Source organism: Lygodium microphyllum, chromosome 2 (assembly GCF_053477565.2).
Source record: "Lygodium microphyllum isolate KBCC chromosome 2, Lygodium_microphyllum_v1.1.10, whole genome shotgun sequence".
Taxonomy (NCBI): domain Eukaryota; kingdom Viridiplantae; phylum Streptophyta; class Polypodiopsida; order Schizaeales; family Lygodiaceae; genus Lygodium; species Lygodium microphyllum.
The window spans coordinates 32,561,100-32,584,809 of NC_141136.1; the positions used below are offsets into that span (position 1 = coordinate 32,561,100).

General features: G+C 41.3%; 1 protein-coding gene across 2 annotated transcripts in view; it reads right to left on the bottom strand.

Annotated features, from left to right (window-relative positions):
* Nucleotides 1-9,281: 9,281 nt before the first annotated feature.
* Nucleotides 9,282-23,710, bottom strand: part of ILA (putative protein kinase regulator ILITHYIA) — a 147,349-nt gene continuing 132,920 nt past the window's right edge. For both annotated transcript variants that reach the window (XM_087692010.1, XM_087692008.1), the window contains exons 58-60: nt 10,376-10,508; nt 10,163-10,241; nt 9,282-10,063 (exon numbers count right to left, since the gene is read on the bottom strand). In XM_087692010.1, the coding sequence (XP_087548136.1) occupies nt 10,024-10,063; nt 10,163-10,241; nt 10,376-10,508 (252 nt within the window). In that variant the 3' untranslated portion in view covers nt 9,282-10,023. The remainder of the gene's footprint in view (nt 10,064-10,162; nt 10,242-10,375; nt 10,509-23,710) is intronic.

Consider the following 23,710-nt stretch of genomic DNA (forward strand, 5'->3'; position numbering starts at 1 on the left):
ATGAAGGATTGCATAGAAGCATGGTGCTAATGCTATTGATTTCCGAGCCATCATTTAAGACTTTGATTTTCTTGAACAAAGACAATGAGTCCCAAGTAACCATTATGTCTAAAGAAGAAAGTTTGTGTTTACAATGCTTGAGGTGATACACTTTCTTAGGAGTTTTCCTCCCAAAGCTACAAATATCAAGTTCGTCTTTGGGTCTTGAAGTTATGAATATCAAGTTCATCTTTGAGTGAATTATATTATGGAGACTCCCTTACACACCATGTTCCATTGATTGTGACCTAAATATTGTGATGTTATAACCCAAATTTTAAGTATCATGAGGTTTTATCTTCAATTCTATATGATCATCAATCCTTCTCAATTTAAAACAGTGGGGTCTACTAAGTTGTGGTGTGGTGCATTTGTCTAGGGATTTGCAGTTGTGTCCATGTCCTAGTGCTTTGGGGTTGTGCTTTACCTTCTATTTCTTTCTAGCATCATGCCAACAATTTTGGTTCCCTTGTCGAGACCAAGATGGGCTTTATTCTCTTAGTGTTCCTATGTTCATAATTAAGTACACAATGCTATGATTGCTTGCAGGGTATTTAGCACCATTGATCTCTCTTTGGCAAAGCATAGCCATTCTAAAATACAATACTTAGATGAGGAAGGCCAAAATTTCGAGAGGAATAGATCTTAGGAATAACTAGAGTAGTGAAGAAAAGAGGCTAGATTAGAGAAGATTATATATATTTATAGTCTCTTTTTCTTGAGAAAAGTAGAAAAGGCCAAAACAGAACCTACAATGTAATGTAAGGATTGGTAATTATCGAAGTTACAAATATCAAGTCCGTCTTTGGATCCTGAAGTTACAAATATCAAGTTCATCTTTGAGTGAATTATATTATGGAGACTCCCTTACACACCATGTTCCATTAATTGTGATCTAAATATTGTGATGTTATAACCCAAATTTTAATTATCATGAGGTTTTATCTTCAATTCTATATGAGCATCAATCCTTCTCAATTTAAAACAATGGAGTCTACTAAGTTGTGGTGTGGTGCATTTGTCTAGGGATTTGTAGTTGTGTCCATGTGCTAGTGCTTTGGGGTTGTGCTTTAGCTTCTATTTCTATCTAGCATCATGCCAACAATTTTGGTTCCCTTGTCGAGACCAAGATGGGATTTATTCTCTTAGTGTTCCTATGTTCACAATTAAGTACACAAGGCTATGATTTCTTGAAGGGTACTGAGCACCATTGATCTCTCTTTAAGAAAGCATAGCCATTCTAGAATATAATACTTAGATGAGGAAGGCCAAATCAAGAGGAATCAATTTGAGGAATAGCTAGAGTAGAGAACAAAAGAGGCTAGATTAGAGAAGATTAGATATATTTATAGTCTCTTTTTCTTGAGAAAAGTAGAAAAGGCCAAAACATAACCTACAATGTAATGTAGGCTTAGTAAGTATTCTATTGATCTCATGCTATATGTATAGATTGCATGAGCTGCATGAAATTATTACTTGAAGAGAATTCCAGTATGCTTGCTATCCACATTAGAAAAAGTGCATACTTCTATGGTTTTCCATGGTTAATGAGCATTGGCATGGAATGATGCATCTATGTTGCTTGAAGAACATGGCAAGTGCTTAATCTTGCACTTTCTGGCATTCTAGGAGCCTGTTATAGCAGTGTCCATTCAATCGTATTGCATAAGATCACTCCTTTTGTATTTGCTGCTCTTCAATATGCTTCTCACGTTCAATTTAGGATTCTTTCTAGTTCCACTAACGCTTATATTGCTCGTGTAGGTTCTACAATAGCTAATAGGAAACAATCCCAAACTACCACAAAATGATGGAAAGCATAAGCTTATCACTTTCTAGGAAGTCAAATAGTAGCATCGCCTCTCAAGGCATTCTAAAATAGATACCTAAGGGGCAATTGTCCACGACTCAAGCCTTAGATGCAAACACACTTGTATACCTTGCTCATACACTTCCATAGCCTTTTCTTACCCTCATCTAGCAAGGTCTCTCGATGGCTCTATATAGGCTATTTGGGTGCTTCAAAGCACTTAGTGCTCTTCTTGAACATTCTTGTCTTAGCCTTGCTTTGTTCTATCTACTCATCACAATTGGTATCCTAGCTTTTCTCTGTGTCCTTGAAAAGTCATTGACTGCTAAAAGAACAACACCATTATGACTTGGGCTTAAGCTTATCCATTCAAAACCAATTCTTCTTTCACTTGTCTTTGAGCTCAAGTTAACAAATCTTACCCATCTAGATCAATTTTATTCATTGAGTTACCATTTGTCTCGGTGGTGCTTGGTAAAGCCCCTATCAGTCAACATGAAAAACCTTGCCATATTGTCCTACAAAAACTATCTCAAAATAGCCAAGTCATTTTTTGACCTGTCTAAGGGCACAAAACTGATCCTCCCCTTGCTATGGCTAGTCCATGTTGGGGGTAAAGGCGCATGTGTCTAGCCGCCCATGTATTACTATACTGATAGTACCCGCACACTTGTACACTATAGGTGGCGGGTGTCCATCACTATCACTTCATTCTTTATGCTTTCAATGACATTTGAATAAAGGGAAGGCCAGTCACACATTGTGACTGTTGGACTTCCCACATCTTCTGTCTCTCTTTCTCTCTCTCTTGCTCCTTCCACCATAGCTCTTGCTTCCGCTCACATGCTTCTACTTCGGTCTCACTCCCTTCAACTTGTATCAGAGGAGCCAACCCTTCTAGGAGCTTCTTCATCCTCTACTTTAGCCCCGATTCAAAGCTTCAACTCAAGGTTTCATGACCGCCATTGTTTCTTTGTCTTAAGTTATACATTTAGTCTTTTCTTCTTCTGGCTTGTTCCAGCTTGCTCCATGCTTGTTTAGGAGCTTTCTAAGGCTTATCTGAGCCCTATTGAGTACTTATTGATCAATGGAGCATCCATTTTATCCATTTTGAGTGGATATAGAGTATGCTATGGAAGCCATGGACAATTATAGTAGCTTGACAACACCATCGTATTCCAATCATAACATTTATATATGGTATTGGATTTTGGCATTTTCTATAGCTAGAAACAAAGAGTGCGAAAGATCTACAATTTGGGCACTCATAGAATTGATTCTGTGTAGTTTTCTATTCTTTGTTTTACACAAAACAAAAGTATTTTTGTTTGGATAGCAAACAGTAAATTCTATAATGCATGTTTGATGCTTTGGGGATGTTATTTTGGTGCCCAAATGGTATGGTTATGCTTTTGGGCTGTTTTGAGCACACATTTCACTCACTTCGTTGCTATAATAACATGGCCGAATACTTTTTATTTGGGAACACCATATGTCTCTTGTCATTTGAACCTTTTGAGACTTGGTTTTGATGCCTAAATGTTAGTTTGACACTTGGGAATGCTTGACACATGTCTTGGAATGCTTTTGAGTTCTCTTCATTTACCTTTGAGACCTACCTTGTGCATGCTGTCTATGCCTATTGCATGTATGGTTTTTGACACACTACAGTTGTGACAATCTTCAATGATGATTGTTCTTGGCTTCTTCCTTCTTGGTTGCTCATAGTTGATTGTTACAATACTGTTGCAATTTTTACAACCACCTATCATTTTAGTTCTATGCATTCTATTTGAGGGGAATCACCTGGACTTGACATTCTTTTGCTTTACAGCTTGTGGACCACTCATTACTTTGGCAGTATTTCTTTTGCTTTACAGCTTGTGGACCACTCATTACTTTGGCAGTATCTCTTGTCTCTCACTTAATTTAGCAATGGTTGTTGGGCTAATTTGGAGGGTATTAAAGTAGCCCATATTGCCCTTCTTTGTACTTCCTTGGTTACTTTCTTGGTTTGGTTATCGCTAGTGGTTCTCACAATCTTCCATATTGAGAAAGTTGATGGGACCAATTACAGCTATCGGAAGATCCAAATATGACAAGTTTTAGTGCAAAAAATGCAAGTTAGATCACTTAAAAAATGTGAGTGTCAAACGCGAAAACATTATGGCTAAGGATTGACACGTGGACAATCTCGGACTAAGTCCCAAAGCCATAAGTCAAGTCTTACTTGTCATTATTGTAGGAAAGAGTGTCATATTCAGCCACAGTGCCATAAAACACATCAAGACAAGTGCAATGAAAAGAAAAATGATAAAGTGCAAGACAAGAATAACGATCGCAGCATTGTGCCTAGCAAGTCTAGTGTCAAGATTAAGGAGATTAATGTGGTACAACCTGATGTATTTGATGATCTTACCTTGGTAGATGTTCTTTGGATGCTTCAGAAATGACTGATGCTTTGTCAAGATATACTCAGTGTTGGTTGATAGATTCATGGGCTTCCTTTCATGTGACCCCTCCTAGAGAGTGGTTTCACTTCTATCACAATATGACTCGATCTATCCATTTAGATAATGACCTCGCATTGAACATCATTGGTATTGATGATGTCCATCTATGTTTTTGTTCAGACAATATGTTCACTCTTCATGATATACATCATGTGCCAACTCTCACGAAGAGCCTTATCTCTGCTAGCACATTGGATAATGCAGGTTCTCCTTTGGTGATTCCTCATGGAAGATTTCCCATGGAAATCTTATGATTGCACGTTGTGCTAAGTCTAGTACCCTCTATCCTTTGTTTGTATCTGGGTCACTTAACTATGTTTTAATTATGGTTGCAATTTCACATGTATCTCTTTGGCATTGTCACCTTGGGCACATGTCTTCGAAAGGAATGAAAATACTCACCAATTTGCAGTATCTTCCCTTCCTAGACTATTAAGTGTTTTGAGTCTTGTGATTATTGTTTATGTGGCAGATAAACATGTAGAATGAAGAAGTCTGGCATGAAGCTCATGGGTGAACCTTTGGCTCTTGTTTATTCAGATATATGCGGTCTCATGCCTTGTCAGTCGCTCGTTGGTGCAAAGTATTTTTGTCACATTTATTGATGATTACTCACATAAGATCTAGGCTTACCCTATTAAGTAGAAATCAGATGTCTTATCTACCTTTTGACGTTGGCTTGCTCTTGTTGAGAACCAATCTGGGTATAGGTTGAAATGCCTAAGGTTTGATAATAGGGGTGAGTATGATTCCAAAGCTTTTGAGCAATTTTGTGATGAGTGAGGTATTAACGGGCAATTGACTGCTCCCTACACCCTTTCCCATAATGGTATTGTTGAATGCATGAGCAATACGAATTAGGAGAGAGTTGGTAGTATGCTAAGCCAGGAAAGCTTATGACATCACTTTTGGGCTGAGGACATTACTACTACCATTAATCGATTTCCTTGCACTACTATTGATTGACAGGTTACAAAGGAGGTATGGACTAGAAAACCACCATCATATGCTCATTTGTGCATCTTTGGTTATGAGACATTCTGCCATGTTTCGAAGGACAAGTGCAATAAGCTAGATCCTAAGTCCGTAAAATACATCTTTCTTGGTTATAGGGATGCAGGTGAGATGGACTATCACCTATAGGATCCACAAGCTCACAAGGTTATCTGCAGCCATGATGTCGTTTTCCATTAGGAAAAGATGCATAAGTAGCCTAAGCAAGTGGTTAAGGTGCGCAAGGTGATCTTTCGATAAGAGTCTCCTACTCCCATATAACCAGCTAGACAAATTGCAGTAGTTGATACTCTAATCGCCCAAGCCCTACCTCTTGTGTAGGACTAGCCTGCTTTGAGATGAGCTAGATGTCAGTCTAAGCGCTTTATGCCTCCATGGATTATGCTATGGTGACTGATGTAGCTGACCCTCTCTCTTATGATGAGTCCATGCACAGAGATGAAAGCCACTCATGAGATAGGGCTGTGTAGTTGAAGTTTGACCCCTTACAGACTTACCATACACGGGATTTGGTTCCTTTACCTAATGGCAAAAAAGCATTGCCATACAACTGGGTATACAAGCTGAAAAGTATCCCTAGATGCCCCAAGCTCACTTAGAATGCCAGATTGATAGCTAAGGGTTTCAAGCACGAATATGGTGTTGACTTCAATGAAGTCTTTTCTCCTTTGGTCAAAATGACAACCCTACACTTCGTACTAGCATTAGTTGCTCAACTAGACCTTTATTAAATGGATATAAAGACGGCTTTTCTATATGGAGGCTCGCATGATGAGACCTATATGTAGCAACCTAAGGGCTTTGGAAAAAAAGACAAGGAACATCTAGTGTACAAGTTGAGAAAGAGCATTTATGGCCTTAAGAAGGCACCTAGGGAGCGGTACCACAAGTTTAATGCTTTTATACATTCACAAGGATATATTTGTAGGGCTATGGATTCATATTTATATAGAAGGAGGATCATGATGGCAACCTTACCTTTATCTTCACATGTGAAGGTTAGTCAATCCAATTGTCCATAGTCTGATGAGCAAAAGGCCGAGATGGCCAACATCCTTTATGCATCTATAGTGGGCAGTTTGATGTATGCCATGATACCCCCTCGTCCTAACATAGCATTTGTAGTGGAGTTGCGGCACTCTATATGGCGAATGTTGTCAATGGTATAATGAGGTACCTAAAGGGCACAACAACTATATGCATATGTTATGGTGGCTAGGATACATAAGTCGCGGGGTACACTAACTGATTATACAGAACATGCATACAATAATAAGTCCATCTTTGGCTATGTCTTCACCTTTGATAGAGATGGTATTTCTTCGATGTCCAAAATGCAAAAATACACGGCCTTCTCTACTATGGAGACCGAGCATGTGACAACCACTATGACTTGCAAAGAAGGCTCTCTTGTTAGGCTATTTGATTGCAGACCTTAGTATTACTGATGTGGTCCCTACATCCCATTCAGATTCTATGAGCGCTATCCAATTAGTCAAGATTCTAATATTCCATGTGAAGACAAAACACATTGAGGTGCCTAACCACTTCATCAAAGAGATCGTTAAACCAATCTGTTGACCTTCTCAAGACTTTGACCAAATTCCTACATATCTACTCATGAAAAGTCTCACAGTGGAACATTTTGCCTTCATAGGAAATTAATGGGGAGTTGGATCAGATGGCGGCTTTTCTCATCATATTACGCTTATGTGCATTTGTACTTTCACTTTTTTCTTGTTCTCTTCTCACTAGGGACACATTTACATTTTAAGTGGGACATTGTTGGAGATAAAGACACCTTTGCCTAGCTACCCATGTATTACTCTACCGACAATACCCGCATACATGTACATTGCAAGTGATGAGCATCCATCAGTCACTTCATTCTTTACTTTTCTTAGTGATATTTAAATAAAGACAATGCTAGTCATGCATTGTGACTTGGAGTTTCCACACCTCTCTCTCTCTCTCTCTCTCTCTCTCTCTCTCTCTCTCTCTCTCTCAACACCCTAGCTCTTGCTTTCGCTCACATGCTTCCACTCCGAACTCAATCCCTTCAATCCATGTGTCACTTTCCCATCCTTGTACCCTCTTAGTCCTTTAGGAAAAAGTCTCACAATGGACTGTATGAAAAGCTTATTTCTTCAAGCACTTTACTCTCATCAATTAAAGCTACCTCTAATATAGTAAGACCATAATCAATCCTCCAAAGCTCCCTATTCTCTATGAAGCCTTAAACAACTTCAAAAAATATTTTGTTATTTTCTTGACTCACATCTTCATATTTTCTCACCATTTGTAACGAACTCCACTACTATTTTAGAAGTTACAATTTTTTAAAGCTACTATTTTTGGCAACTTCTAATAATGGATCTTTTAGTAACTCTTGCTCCTATCAGAAACCTTATTTAACATTGTGGACTTCAACAATTGCTACTTTTGACACCATATTTCTGGCAACTAATTTTTTCTATATTTGGTAAAATCAATCGACAACTATTATTTTCTACCTCTTTTTTGGGTACTACTTTTTCTCCCATGTGTTGTAGAATATGCAACTACCCAACACATGCAATTGTTATTGAAATGTTTCTATCAATGAGGATGTGTGTGTGTGTGTGTGTGTGTGTGCGTGTGTGTGCGTGTACGCGCACGCGTGCAAGCACGCATAAGGCTTTATTTTCCCTTTTCATAACAAGTGCATCTTTTTTTCTTTTTTTCTTTTTTTCTTTTTTTCTTTTTGGTTTTTGTTTCCACGTGTTGTAGGATGCAACTACCCCACACATGCAAATGTTACTGAAATGTTTGTGAGTGAAGTCGTCCTCTTTTCTTAACAATTCATTGCACATTGAATGTATTCATTGGAGCACAATATTTGATCCCCCTTCAACTCATGTTCAACTTCCTAGGGTAATCTTGACAAGGTATTCATCCCCTTTTGGCTCACGTTCAACCTTGTAATGCAGTTTTTATACATCATTTTGGGAGTCTCATTGGTTGATGTCAATATCAACACTATATTTTATCATTCCTACAAATGACACATCCACATGATTTGGGCTTGCATCACATTATTTGGCATGCTATTGATGATATGTTGTCACCATTTCAACTAGTGCCTCCTTGGTCTCAATCTTTTCAAATTGCATGATTCAAGATTGAATTGCCGTGTGCCAAGTTCAATGTCCTTTTCTTAAGCAAATCTCTCTCTCTCTCTCTCTCTCTCTCTCTCTCTCTCTCTCTCTGTGTGTGTGTCTCTCCCCAACAACCATGCACTCAAGAGCATCATAATCACCTATTGCATTTGCATAAGCATCTTGGTTGGGAAAAGAAATGTCTTTTAACTCTTTTGAAAAAGTAAGCTCTCTCAAACAAAAGGTTTATAGTCAACCCCTATCTATGTCAAAGACATTTTTGCTTCATGGAATTCATCTTATTTGTTTCGTCTACATGAGACACTAGCACATATGCTATGGGCATGCCCTATCCTTGACATCTTACTCGCCCTTTCAACTCCATCAAGTCCTTTCATTCCCATCCACATAAGACAGTTGTACATTTGCTATGAGCACACATTACTAAATATTTCCTTATTCCCCTCTCTGCCCTTGTTCAGTCCGAATTCCCAACTATTGCGTTCAGCCAAAAGTTTGAATAATGGATATCTGGTTTTTTTTATTCCAAATTCCCAACTAGTGCATTCAGACAAAAGTCTGGATATTTATTTGGACATTACACATCACATGCAAAAAAATGCTCAAATTTTCTCTTACTACCTATATTCAGGAATGTAGATGGATTATCGTAAGTGCAACACTCTTTAACTCTTCAATTAGCATTCCCTTTATATATATATATATATATATATATATATGCTTTTCTTTCAGTCTCTCTGATATGTACATTACCTTCAAAACCTTGAACATGTTCAATTTGTGAAGCGTCTTTCAATTGTTGCTAAGCTGTCAATCACAGTTTGTTCCACGCAAAGGGAACTAAGGTTGTACATTTCGGACCAATAAAATGTTGCATTTGCACATGGGGTTTTTCGGTTGGGGGGTGTGCGGGGAGACCCGGTGTGTGGCTGTGGGGAACCAGCACCGACACCTTTGGTTTTCAAACACCTATTGTATGCCAGCTCTCAACCTACATATCCTTGCTTCAAAAACATGCATATGGACTCCAGTAGGTTTTAAGCCTCATTTCAGAATACACTCTTCTCAGGCATAAGATAAAGAGATGCTGCCAGCCCTCAACCTACATATCCTTGCTTCAAAAACATGCATATGGACTCCAGTAGGTTTTAAGCCTCATTTCAAAATACACTCTTCTCAGGCATAAGATAAAGAGATGCTTACTCTAAGAGGTGGTGGAAAATAATTTATTTTCACCAAGCAAATCCTTACATCAGCTTCCAGAAGTAACAAGGCTAGCATGAATGTTCAAATCTCAGGTGATCAGCAACAATCACCGTAAATATGCTCTGCCAGATCAATTGCACCTTTAAATGCTTAGACTGGCAAAAGCTCCCGCAAGTATTATACTCTGCAGGTGCCTGGCTAACTTAAGTAACCATTCACACCCAAACAAAATTTTGCATGCTGCCGACTCCAGTTGCTGGATAAAGGACTGTCTGTTGAAATTCTAATTTAGGGAATCTTCTTCACTGTCTTCACTTGCATCACTGCAGCCACCAAGAACATATGTTACAGGCTATAGCGTTACAAGCAGTTGCCCCAGTTCCCAACTTCAAGATCATGTCTACAATTGCCTAAAACCATACCTTTGCTCTGATTGCTTTGATATGCGTCGAGCATCAAGACCAGTTAAATACTTTTGAGATGTTTGAACGTTCTCAGGGCCTATCAAAAAAGCAGAGAACATTTGTATATCAATTGACCTCTACGACATTAGCATTTTATGCACTTAGATCAAGCTTACAATCAAAATGGTGTGTGTTGCCTTCATAATAAACATTTCCAATTTATCTACTTACCTTTACTCAGTTGGAGAACATGAAAAGTGCACCGTTCAGCTGCCAACCGAACAGGGGTACTGGCATCCTTGAGCAGGTCCGCAAGCACAGGACCCAGTGTACCAAAGTATGGAGTCAAGGCATCAGAATTAGACTGCAGCAAAAATATTCAACAGGATACAGCATCAGAAACTCCATTTACATGAAAAAATAGTACAAGCTCCAGCACTCTACCTTTCCAAAGATAAAATTTAAAGAGTACTACAGCACTATTTGATTCTGCAGTTGCACATTCAGTAAATAGACCTGAAATCCCCGTGTCAGTACTTAGACCTAACAAGTCACATGCTGCTTGGGAGTCCACACTTGACAGAGAAACCATAAGCTAGGAAGGCAGCGCCCTTAACTGTTATCCACCAGTCCCAAGTAACAGAATCCCTACAACAATCTGGGTAATGCAAAGAATGAATTTAAAGTATACCCTTACTTTCTTGAATCGCAGGGTGTACATATCGCTTCTTCCTAAGACTGCATCACTTTTAATAATCTCTTCTTATCATGTAATCACCAGCTTTAGGAACAGAAATGCCTTGCATTGCCAGCCTGGGAGCATTTTTATACCAAGTTCAAATTCGAGAGGTTTGCCTACTTGCTCCCAGTGATCCCATGGAAGTAGACATAGCAAGCATAATCCATTTCTATGTGATAGTCGGGAATTGTGGATTCAAGCCTACCCTTAAGTGCAAACAAGTGGAAGTGTAGAACTATGGTGGGTTGAAGTAAACAAAGCAAGCCATTCACAGAATTTAGAATAACCATCATTGATTAAAATAGAGTGATCAGATGTAAGTCAACATGACTGAGATCATTAAGTGTTCTTCTTCATTCATGTTGTACACACACACACACACACACACACACACAGAAAACCACTAATTATGTGGGCATTTATTCAATTTGACCACCCAAGTGAAAAGGTCTTACTCATCTTGGCTCAATGTTGCATTCCGTGTGCAAACAGTACGTTCTGTACGGTCATACTGTTCAGTTTCCGTGCAATCATACTGTTCAAAAAAGTGTCTGTTGTGCAGATTCTGACCGCTGCGAAATCTGTCCGTTGGCACTTCCTTTTCAACTTTTGCCTGTTTTTCTGGGGCTGTCTGCCTGTTCTTTCACACTCCTCCCTCCTCTCTTCTCCTTCACCTCAGCCCTTGTAAAAGTGTAGTCCCCCTCCCCACTTATCTCACCACACAAATCACCCTACATCTTCTTCAAGCCTCCATCTTTTTCGATCACCCTACTCCCTCTCTCCCTTTCCCTCACATCTTCCAAGTTCCTCTTATCCCTATCCCTGTCCCTATCCCTTTTCCTTACATCCTTTTCCTCTCCTCTCCCTGTCCCACTTCCTCTATCTCCCTCTCCCTCTCTCTCACTTTCAAGTTTCATTCATACATATACATCCTCTCCCTTCCCTCTTCCAAATCCCTCTTTCTCTCTTTTTTTTTCCGTAAAAGGTAATTGTATTAATTACGAAAAGTTTTCATGATTACAAGATACACGATAGCTCTACCCCATCGTGTGTACAAACTGATTGTTTACAAGAACCAGAGGGCCAAATAGTTACAAAATCATGGCAAAGACGCGGAGGAAATTGCCATGTGCCACGGGCGTAAGTCCTCCCGAGAGAGGATGTCAAAGTGCCGGAGAAGATCTATCTGTCAATACAAGAAACCTTTAAGCCTAGCAATATGCCGCTGAACATTATAAGCGGAATCAAAAAGGAAAGCATTCCGAATGGTCCAGTTGTGCCAACAGCCCCAATATCGAAGAAAGTGAAACAAGATCTTCATATGTGGCTGAGTCGGTGTGGGATATTTGGGCTGCACGAAAACCCAATCAAACGGGCGAAGCGAGAAACCAACCACCGCTCGCCAGACGGCTGACAAGAATGACCAGATTTTCTGAGCAAGGGGGCAAGAAATAAAACGATGACGGGCGGATTCCACAGTGGTGGTGCAAAAGAAACAGTTGCCATTGGAGATTCGGCGCTTTGAAAGAGCTGAAGCAAGCGGAAGACCACCAATCATCACCCTCCAAAGAAAGACCTTATATTTGAATGGTGTCTTATTTAACCAGCCTTCCATCCCAGTTACCCTCCACCATGAGCAGGATTTATGCAATCCCCATAGAATATTAGCTTTAGTAACCAGCCATTGATGATCTTTAATCAGAAGATGATACACCTGGTTAGCTGAAGCCTTTTCTAAATGCAGCTGGCCTGCAAAGTCCCAATCCTGCCAAGGACGATCCGTAGCAAGGGCAGGAAAGGGTTGTCTGCTCTGAAGCACCCTCAAAAGCTGTTCCCATAAAAGCCTGTATCCACGAGGGATCCTGAAAATCCTCCTGGCTTTACGAAACGACATGAACATATTGCGACTGGCAAGAGTAGCATCCGCAACCGAAGTTAAGCCCAAACGTGCCATACGGTTGAATTGTGGTCGAAGCTCATGTTTACCGTCCCACAAAATTAACCGGGAGACTGCCAACAGTTCCAATTGAAACGAATTAGTGGCTAAACGATCCTCCGCTGGATGCCACTGAGACTGCCGAAGGACCAGTTTCCAGGAACACACCAAATGGGCAAGCAGAGATGAGGAAGAACTGGAGAAGCGAGAATCTGCATTAAGAACATGCCACCACGAACTGCGGATGTGGGTATTACCATGCAGAAGCCCGTGATCCTTAAGAAAGTAACGGGCTATGACGGCCCAAGGATGACAATCCGAGCACATGGCGCGAAAAAGAGACCAGCGGAGTGCCAGCATATGAGTGTGGGCATCTAAAACAGCCCCTCTACCCATGCATTTTGGGGTGCATACATGCGACCAAGAAACCCAGGAAATACCCGCATGCAAGGAATCCTTCTTCCATAACATGAAACGAATAGACTTCGTAAGATCATTCAGTGTCGTAGTAGTCCAGGGTAGCAATGGCAAGAAATATGTAAGCATTGGCAACATTATTGTCTGGGCTACTTTGAGGCGAACATGGAAGGGCCAAGCTTGAGACTTCCAATACAGAAACTTAGCCGCCAGTTTCTGTGAAATCCACTATAAAAGCTGCTTTGGGGAAACATCAACCCCCAAAGGGTACCCAAGATGCCTGGCAATGGAGCCACGGGGAATAACCATGCCCTGCCAATCCAGTGACTGCAAATCCGACTCCGTGCAGCTGAGAATGGCCGATTTGAAGGCGTTTATGCGCAGGCCAGAGGCCTGACCAAAAAGAGCCCAAACATCTAATGCTTTGTGAAGATTATCTTTGTCCGCACGCAGAATCATAAAACTGTCATCAGCCAAGGATTGACCAATGAAGTGCTGTCCAAAGGGAAGCAACAATCCAGCCAACTGAGTAGAAGCTGCCATATGAGATAGCATCGAAAGAACCGGATGAGTCGCAAGGGCAAAGAAGAGAGGACTCAAAGGGCACCCCTGTCTGACCGAGCGGGCAAGGACAATTGGTTTGGTAACTCCTCCATTCAACATGACCCGCGAAGATGCTGCAACACTAATAGTATAAATCAGACGAGACATCTGGGTACCAAAGCCCATAGCAGACATAAGTTCTGCAATGAAAGACCAGTCCAGATAATCAAAAGCCTTTTCCAGGTCCAATTGAACCAGTACGACCTCCTGATTTGAATGCCTTGCATAATCAATTACCAGTTGCGCATTTAAGACATTGTGCAAAATGTTTCTACCCTTAATAAAACCATATTGGAGAGGATGCACAATGGCAGGAAGATGCTTATGGAGGCGATTCGCCATAACTTTTGAAAAGATTTTATACATAGAACCCATCAAAGAAATTGGGCGCCTAGATGGCGAAGGAACTTTTGGAAGCAGTTTAATAAGACCGTCTTTCCAAGAGGAAGGCATAATCCCGGTTCCCCATACCCGCTGAAACAAAGCCGTCAAAGGTTTCGCGAGCTGGGTGGCAAAAAACTCAAAGAACTCATTGGTAAGACCATCCCAGCCAGGACTTTTATCCTTAGGCAAGTGTAACAGAACATCCATGACCTCGACTCACAAATATCTGCCTCCAGAGTAGATTGCATGTCCTGAGGAACCTGATTGCGGACCAGATCATAAAAAACTGAACGGGCATGAGTAATTTGGCCTGAAGGCGGAGAAATAGAACCAAGAAGGTCAAGGAAATAATTTCTACACATATTCACAATCATCTGCGGATCAAGAACCATTTAACCTTCTTCATCCTGGAGCCTCGTCATATTCTCTCGAGCAGGAGAGGCATGGAAAGCTCGAAAAAACTTATGGGTCTAACAAGCACTGTCTTGCAGAGTGTCCGTCAGATGTTGCAATTTGACCTACTGATAGGATTTCAACTGAAACTCTTTAATAAGATCAGCCAGACGCGTTGCCAGTGATAGCAGAAATGCGTCATCGGGAGTGTCCACCGAACCAAAGCCAGCAGTTCCTCGGCTGCTTGTCGGCGCCGCCGACAAAGAGAGGCATGATGGATCCCATACTCGCGAGCAACCCGCTGCACATCGGAGAGCAATCGTTGAAAGGAAGCAGTGCCCTGGGATGAGAAATCCAATAAGAACCGATCAATCAATTGCTGCATATAGCCCTGGAAGATTGCATGCTTCAAATAAGACGAGTTGAAACGCAACGGGAGTCTATCCAGAAATTGCTTGAAAGGAGCAATTGGTTGTGCAAGGAGCTCAAGCTGCAGAGGGAAATGATCCGACAATGCATATTGTTGTAACACTTTCATTTCGAGCATCTCAGGAAGGAAATCATCATCCTGCATGATGTATATGCGGTCTAACCGCGACCATGTTGTGGCATACTGGGCAGAATGGAAGGTAAACCCTGTAAAAGAAGGATACAGCCAAGACCAGAGATCTTGCTTAAGAACGGCAAAATCTAACTGCGGCCATATACGTCTTTCCGGCGCATCCATGATCGAATGTTCTGATGTGGATTGTAAAGAATCAACACACATATTAAAATCCCCCATCAAAAAACCCTGTCTGCCAAGGGACAAGGAACACTGCAAGGTATGCCAAAGCTCCCGACGAGATAGAGGATCATTCGGAGCATAGAGGCCAAGCAACCATAAGATCTCTCCTTCGAATAAAATTTCAATGACCACAAAGCGGCCATGTACATCATTCTTGATAAGAACAGGCTGATATTTTTCATGTACAATCATAAGCACACCAGAATACTGCCTGGCATGTGTCCATGCATAGAACAAACGAAAACCATGGCAATCCACAACTTTACCTGCTTCACTATGACTCTTGTGTTCAACAGCACACAAGACATCCCACTGATTCTCATGCAATATTGTCCACATGGCATGTTGCTTGTGGCAAGAACAAATTCCTCGCACATTCCACGTAGCTATCTTCATGTGGATTCAAAAGAGGATCAGGTACGAGGCACAGCTTGCCTCGATGAGACCTTGTCGGCGAGAATGTCTAGTACACCCTCATCCAAGAAATCAGCTAACACGGCAAAAGAGTTTTGACGACCAGATTTGGAAGTGGATGGCATATCTGCTGACTTGGGGATGGAGCGGGGATAACGACGATCCCATGGGGTAATGACATTACCTCGAGTATCAAAAGCCAGCTTAGTGGGTGGACCCTTAGGACCATCTGAAGACACTCTCCTAGCTGTCTATTGACGGGGAGCAGAGGAAACCATAGCAGGAGCAGAGGGCTCTAAAGACATCATTTCTTTCCTGCGCATATACATACGCATGGAATCTGGTGAGGCAACCGGCACAGTATCCATCACGCCAACAGCATGCTTGTTGCCTTTTTTCGTGCGTACATCAACCCAGTCATTGCCACCACAATCCAAACCCAAGACATGTTGTTTACCTTTATTCAAAACTTTAGGTGGCTGGGTGGCATCTTGCGATGGCGCATCACACATCATATCTTCCATGGGCTGCGCAACATGCTCGGCATCTGAAGTGTGGTGCTTCTCTGGGCATTTAGCCATCAAATGCCCCAATTTTCCACATGAAAAGCAATGTCCGGCAAAGTTGCCCCATTTCAAACGAAAATGTAAAGGATGCATGCCCGAGCAGTTAATGCGTAACCAAGCAGGCCTTTTTCGAGCAGTGTCCCATAACATACACAGGCGATTGCGATTCATGGCCCTTAGGCTTGGGGGGACCAGAACAGTGCCCACAGCAGCCATGGCGTCTTTTAGCAGTGGCCAATAAACAGCCGGACAGTTTTCCACTTCAATCCACACAGGGCATTCACGTTGCAGCAGACGCTGAAAATCTGCCATAGGGCGCCATGGCACCACATGGACCAGACGGCGATCAACGAACAATGGCAGTTTAGACAGGAGAGCAGCACGGTGTGTCTCTGATTTCAACAGCACCTCAAAAAAAACCCCGGGGGTCAACAAAAATCTCTTCAACACATTCCTCTTGTAGCAGACTGTGCAGCCACTGGCGAATACGGGAAAGCAGCGGGATCCTACCAGTGAAAAAAAGTATCATAGCACGTTCATAGAACACTGAAAAGGAACGCAAGACATGTTTCGGATCCACAGTGGCTTCCAGTACATCTTCCGTTGCAGAGTCCGAAAAGACTTCCTGATTATGTTGAACATAATCGCCCAGCAAAGTGTTAGCAAACTCCAACAGGTGCTCCCAATCGCCCTCCTGGGAGTCCACAGAATCAGAAGCGACCTGAGCATAGGAACGATCCTGATGATCCATTATCCCTGCCGAAGTATGCTTGGTGTGTTTGCCCGCTGGCTGGAGGTCAGGAGCAGGGGGCATCTCCTCTGTGCACGGAACCATGTTCTCTGGTTCCTCGGTGTCAGAATCCGGACCAAGAGCTGCCACCGTTTGGTCTATGAAAGCCAGATCCAGGCCAGCCATATTGTATCAGTACGTATATCCAGCAGAGGCCGAGTGAAAAAGTCGCGGGGGCCAGAGACATGCAGGCTTGCTTCTCTCTCTCTCTCTCTCTCTCTCTCTCTCTCTCTCTCTCTCTCTCTCTCTCTCTCTCTCTCTCTCTCCTCCTCCTTTCTCCTCGATCTTTTCCACAATGCCTTTGCCTCTTCATGAACATTTGTCTCTACACCACAAATCTTGAGAAGAACACATGCAAGTCAAATTGCCACTGTTGGACTTGCAAGTTTGGTGGGAAGATGATGACAAGTAGTGTGACAAAGGTGGGTGGTCAATGCGGCCCATGTTCTCAAATCCCTCAATTCGTGGCCGACAAAATCATGATGAAGTACTCTCCCCTCTCCAATCTCTCCAATCAAAGTAGTCATGTGTCATCGAGCATTGCAAACAATCAAGAGGAGGTGGTCACCCCCAACATGGAAGTAGATACTTCCGAAACTCCTAATCTTAGGCCATCCATGTCAACGGCCTCAAGCTCCGCCACCATCGTTGAAAGCAAAAGACCATGTAGACAAGCTTCACTACAAGAAGCTATCGGTGGTATTTTCGATCCTTTGTATTTCCCCAAAGAGAGGCAAAGGAATGTGGAGATAAAGATTGCACGAGTGCAATCTTAAATTCCATTTGCTTCGAGGGAATAGATGGCTGTTGTCATGGTTGGTCCATGTGAGGGGTGGTGTGGCATCACCTACAATAACACGCGGGCCAAGAATCTCAATGAGGAGATGAAGAGAATCAACAAATAATGTTGATGATACCTCATTTCTTTCTATTACTCCATTCATCGGAAAGTATGGTGCAATCGTACTTTGTCATACCACATATCTTGGCACCTTTTTCTTGTGGGACATGGATGCGCGGCAAAGAGAATGAAGAAGAACGGGGGCTTTCATATATGCACATATCCAACAAGCTATTATTGAGGTAATCTTGAAAATCAAAATTTCAATTTTAGTTTATAGTTCATTATTCATTTTTCGTTTCAATCTATATTTTTTAGAATCTTTTAATCTAGATTACTTGTAAGTTGTCATGACTAATGACTCAAGAATGATGAGTCATGAGTCATGAGCTACCTCCCCTATATCTAATTTCTATCTCTTATCTCATCATTCATGATTCGTGAATCATGATTAATCTATCCCAATACGTCTTTCACTCCATCTACACCCTTAAATCTCTATTCTCACTTACCTTCTCTTTCTCTTGTACTATTTTGGTTAGTGTGGATACAAGTAGTCAACACCAACAATGCCTCCATCTATCGGAGGATGGGACGCTTGCTTGAAGCAAAGTTCCCATCCATTGTTTGGATCCCATGTACCACCCAATACATTGACCTTTCTCATGGAAGACAATGGGTCACTTGAGTGGGTAAAAAAGATTGTTGTTGATTCTTACCGCATTGTAGATTTCATCACAAAGAAGGTAAAGGTCTTGGCTGTCTTTCATGCCTACAATGATACGGAGCTAAAGAAGCCCTCCAGCACCATCAAGAAGTGACCAAGAGAGTTCACTAGGAAACGAAAGAGAAAAGGTACTCAAATTTTCTACTAGCCAACTGAAACAGGTACACACCACTAGAGTATTTCCTAAAGACTTCCTATATAGATCACACTCTAGTCCAGTTTCTAATGACTAAACTATATCACTTTAGAGGCTAGGTTTTGTTTTGGTATCTCCTTACTACTTGCCTTGTAATCTTCAACTTACAATTTAAGTTCCAAAAGGATTTTTCATTGTAATCATGGACTTACTACTTAAGTTCCAGAAGTATCTTTCCCAATAATCCTAGGCTTCTTTCTTGTTTTAAGTTCTAGAAGTTTCTTCTAGTAATCCTAGTCTTCATGGGTATCAAGAAGAATGTGAATTATGCAATCTTAGACTATTTGTTTTCAAGTTCCAAATGTTATTTTGCCTTGTCAAAGCAAGTACCACCTAGTCCTCATATATCCTATCTATTATATCGAAGTATTCACTCTATTTACTCTACTTTTTCTTTGCCCAATATTTGGGTCATGGAGGGTGTTGAAAATAGGCCCTTCATCCAAGCTCATGCGAGCCAATCTTTACTTAGAGAGAATAAAGCTTCAAGTCATCTATGGTGTCATTGTTCATCTACCCATCTACTTGCCTCGACCTATAAAAAGGCCACTAATCCTTTACTTGTAACCAATCTGAGTGTGTCACTCTCAACAAAAGATCTTGATCTAGTCTATTTCATTTTATAGTTAACTCTCATGTGTGTTTCATCTTCACAATGTTTCATTACTTTCTTCAATAGCTTAGTTAGGATTAATGTGGTTAATACCAATGTTTCAAACAATTCTCCAATGCCGGGAAAGGAGGGTGAGCAAGTAGTCTATTTCATTTTATAGTTAACTCTCATGTGTGTTTCATCTTCACAATGTTTCATTACTTTCTTCAATAGCTTAGTTAGGATTAATGTGGTTAATACCAATGTTTCAAACAATTCTCCAATGCCGAGAAAGGAGGGTGAGCAAGTAGTGAAGATGGGGTTTGCCAGCCTCATCAATATGCCAATGTAGTGGACCCTGAGCATGGCCTTTTCTATGCACCAATGAAATTTGGTAAATTCTAATCTTGGAAATAATTTGCATCTAGGTCCAGGATGGGACATGCCGTAGTGAGCAATCCTTGCTTCTCCAATATTCCCACTTGAGAGGACACTATTGTTTTAACCAAAGTTAAGGAATCCAAAGTCATGAAGTGCTTTCGATAGAGTTGTTTGTGACAAACATCCACATTCAACTATTTCTATTCTATGTGGTCAAGCATTTGTATTATCAACATTGACATCAATGTCTTTTCAAGGCACCTTGGTCATGCCTTGAATACCCACTACTAGAGCATCAATGGTTGTCATTGTTGTGTGTGTATTGTGGTGGGCTTTTATCGTTATATATTTCATTGTACCTATCACCCATGATATCAGAAAGGATGCAAGTATTGTATATACGATGGGTTCTATAGGCATTGCATGAAGCAACTTAGTGGCATGAGTTGGGCATCTTTCTTTCAGATTGCATGGGATACTTATCATGCTAGCTAACTTATATTTCTATGCATTATTATACTAGCTGACATGATACACTATAACTCCTATATATGTGCCTGACCTCCTCCTTCATTTGATTATCTTGGCATACAACATTCTATTATAGAGAGAGAGAGAGAGAGAGAGAGAGAGAGAGAGAGAGATGGAAACATCCCGAAACATTTCCTATCTGAAACGTGTATCTCGACGAGCAAAAAAAAAACCCAATTTCAAGTCATTTTGGTCATCCCCTCCCCCTCCCCCAGGATCGACCATGCGCATGTTTTGCACTATTGTTTACTTCTTCCCCTTGCAGATCTATTTTTGCCTACAGTCCCTAAAACCTATATTCTTCATCCTTCTGTTGCCTAATTCTTTTTTTTTTTCCGTATCTATACTCTTTGTAGATGTTGATAGTACAAGTCTATGATTGTTTACTGTTGACATCATCATTCATGGCATACTACAATCTTTTATATTGAGTTTTGAATCTTGATCTTGAAAGTTTTGAAACTCATGGATTGTCATTGTCAAGTCTTTGGTAGAATCATGTATATTTGTCAAATCTCTTCTAATTTTACATGTGTATTGTATAATGTTGAGGAATTTAAGTATTTCTGTGTAAAGGTTCATGTCATAAATGGTATTACCCCTTCATATATGTCTAATATTAAAATATTCTTAGAAATAAACATAAAATCCATTTTGCTGTTTTCGAAATGCATTTCCATTTCCCCATTTCCAAAACTCCAAGCAACTATGTCTAGGAGCATTCAACCAGTTCATGCGTGCATGTTTAATTGTACACATTTTCATGCTCTATGTGGATTTCATTCCCCAATTTCTTCATCATTGTGTTCCTCTGTTCTTTGTCTTTCTGTTTAGTTCACTATATATTTAGCAACTTCATTGCTTTGTTTCTACTACTCTAAATCCGTCTCACAATTTCATGCATACATAGCCTTATCTAATGACCATTAACTTACCGCTCATCCTAAGGATATATTGCTCATGAAGATGCGATACCTTAAGTTCTAAAAAGTTATTGGGTTGATCTACTCCTCCACATAAGTCAACAAGAATGTGTCCGAGGAGATGTCAGTTTAGCATGTATGATGGGCTTTAGGCACTGTGCTTAGGCTTTCAATTGGGCATTGGACACAAGTAGCTTCACACACAATTTTAGGGTTTCCCCAATTGTCTCATGTCTCACCCCGAAGCTTTTAGAGTTCTTCACGCGTTTGATGTCCCTCCCCAAGGCTTTTATATATGCTCCACGCCTCTCGCACTTCACATCATCTTGCATCCTTGGAGAGAGAGAGAGAGAGTAGAGACACTCCGTTGTTTATCATTGTGCCAACGCTCTTCTTGTATTATACTACACATGTCATGCTTCATCTTATGGATTCCATTGCCCGTTCATTCTGAGTTTCTTGTGTTCATGTGTTATTTCAATGTGTGAATGTTCATGCTTTCTCTTTCATGCTTCTAATCATCTGCGCATTCTCATACGGCATCACACGACCAGTGTTGATGGTTGCTGGTTGTGTGTGCTGTTACTAACAGTTTCAGGCCTGAAACCTCTGCATTTTCTGCTGAAGGAGCTTTAAAACCTGAATTTCAGCTTCCTGCACCTTCCTATCTGGCCTGCTGCCTCTTTTCCTGCTGGTACTGGTGGGCAACCTGTTTTCTCAACCCCTGCAGCTGTTTGTTCTGTGTTTTTGCCAGTTGGTTGGTTGGTTGTTTAGGGCTGGAATTGCTTTGTTCAGGCCTGGTTTGTTGTCCCTACTGTGCTGATGACTTGCACATCCTGCACTTTTGTGCTGATGTCATCCAGTGGCTGGCAAAACATGCGTTTTTGGCTGATATGCACCGTGCACTTGTGTGTTTTTGCATTTCCAAATTTAAGAGAGGGTGTCATCGTGGTTGTGATTCTTCACTACATTCACTGCACTGCTTCTCCACTCTCTGTCTACTCTTGTAGGCTGGTGTGTATGAACTATTGAATGGTGAAATCTTGTTTGATTGGGCTGATTTCACCACAAAGTATCTCTCTCCAACTCCAATTTTCATTCACTCTCATGGCACCTCTATGTTCTTCTCCTAATGAAAGGCTCAAAGGTTTTGACTACCCACCTTGAAGTGTCGTTCAAGATGCTGGGTTTGTGCGAAGGAGGATGCCGTCTCTAACCCATGCTCCACATGTTCAATCTTCTGCAGTTGCAAAGAGGGGTTGCAAGAAGAAGAAGGTGAGCCACTTCTTTTGTGGCAAGAAGTGGCATCTCCGAAAGGAATGCAAGAAGCCGGCTGCTTTTCAAAATAAGAACGAAAGGGCACGGATGACTAAGGCTCTTCATCATCCTCAAAACTCTTAGCTCTAATTCTTCTCCCATTCTTGATGTGCTGGACTAGGACTCTTCATCATCCTCGAAACTCTTAACTCTGATTCTTCATGTGCTGGACTGTGAGGGAGGCTTGCCACACACATGGTAGCTCAAAATTCTAGAGTTGGTGTGGTCCAAGTCCATGATGGGAAGTTTGGGCCACAGGCACAACTTACTTCTAGTCCATTCTCACATTGGGGGACACTTCGATGGTGTGGCTACAAGTGAATCCATGGTCATGATGTGCTTCTACAAGACAATGGAGATTCAATTATTTCCACTTTTTGTGATCAACAATTCACTACAATTGACATCGACATCAATGTCTTTCTGAGGCACCTTGATGGTGGTTGACCACCCATTAGCTAGGTATCCATGGTCCTACCTGACTGTCATTGTTTGTATGTAGCATGATGTTATAGCTTCAGGAAAATCATTGTTATGGTACAAGACACGGTGGTGGTCCCATGCAGTTTGTATGGGAGACGGGAGGTTCACTCATGGGCAAAAGTGGCAAAGACAACACAGAAGCAGATAGAAGAAGCAAGCCCATGGATTGAGGTAGTGAAAAAGAATAAGGGGACATCAGTGTGTTGAGCTAAAATATGCATTTCTTGCTGATTAGCCTCTTAAACAGCCCCAAAACACACTAAAAATGTTATTTTAGAGTAAAACCCTAAAATGGGGAGCGATTCGAGAGAGTTCAGTGGAAACCCTAAAACGGGGAGCAGTTTGAGAGGGTTTAGTGGAAACCCTAATTTTTGGGGCGCCCTTACACATCTATAAATAGACAAGCAGCCCCCATTCAGCGATCATCCTTGTTTGCAGGTTACACCAGCCAATACACCCTCTGCTGCTGTTGGCGCCCAGTTTCCAGCCTGCAGCCCACCTCCATCTGCTGTCCAGCCATCATCAACTGGGGCCACATTATCTTCA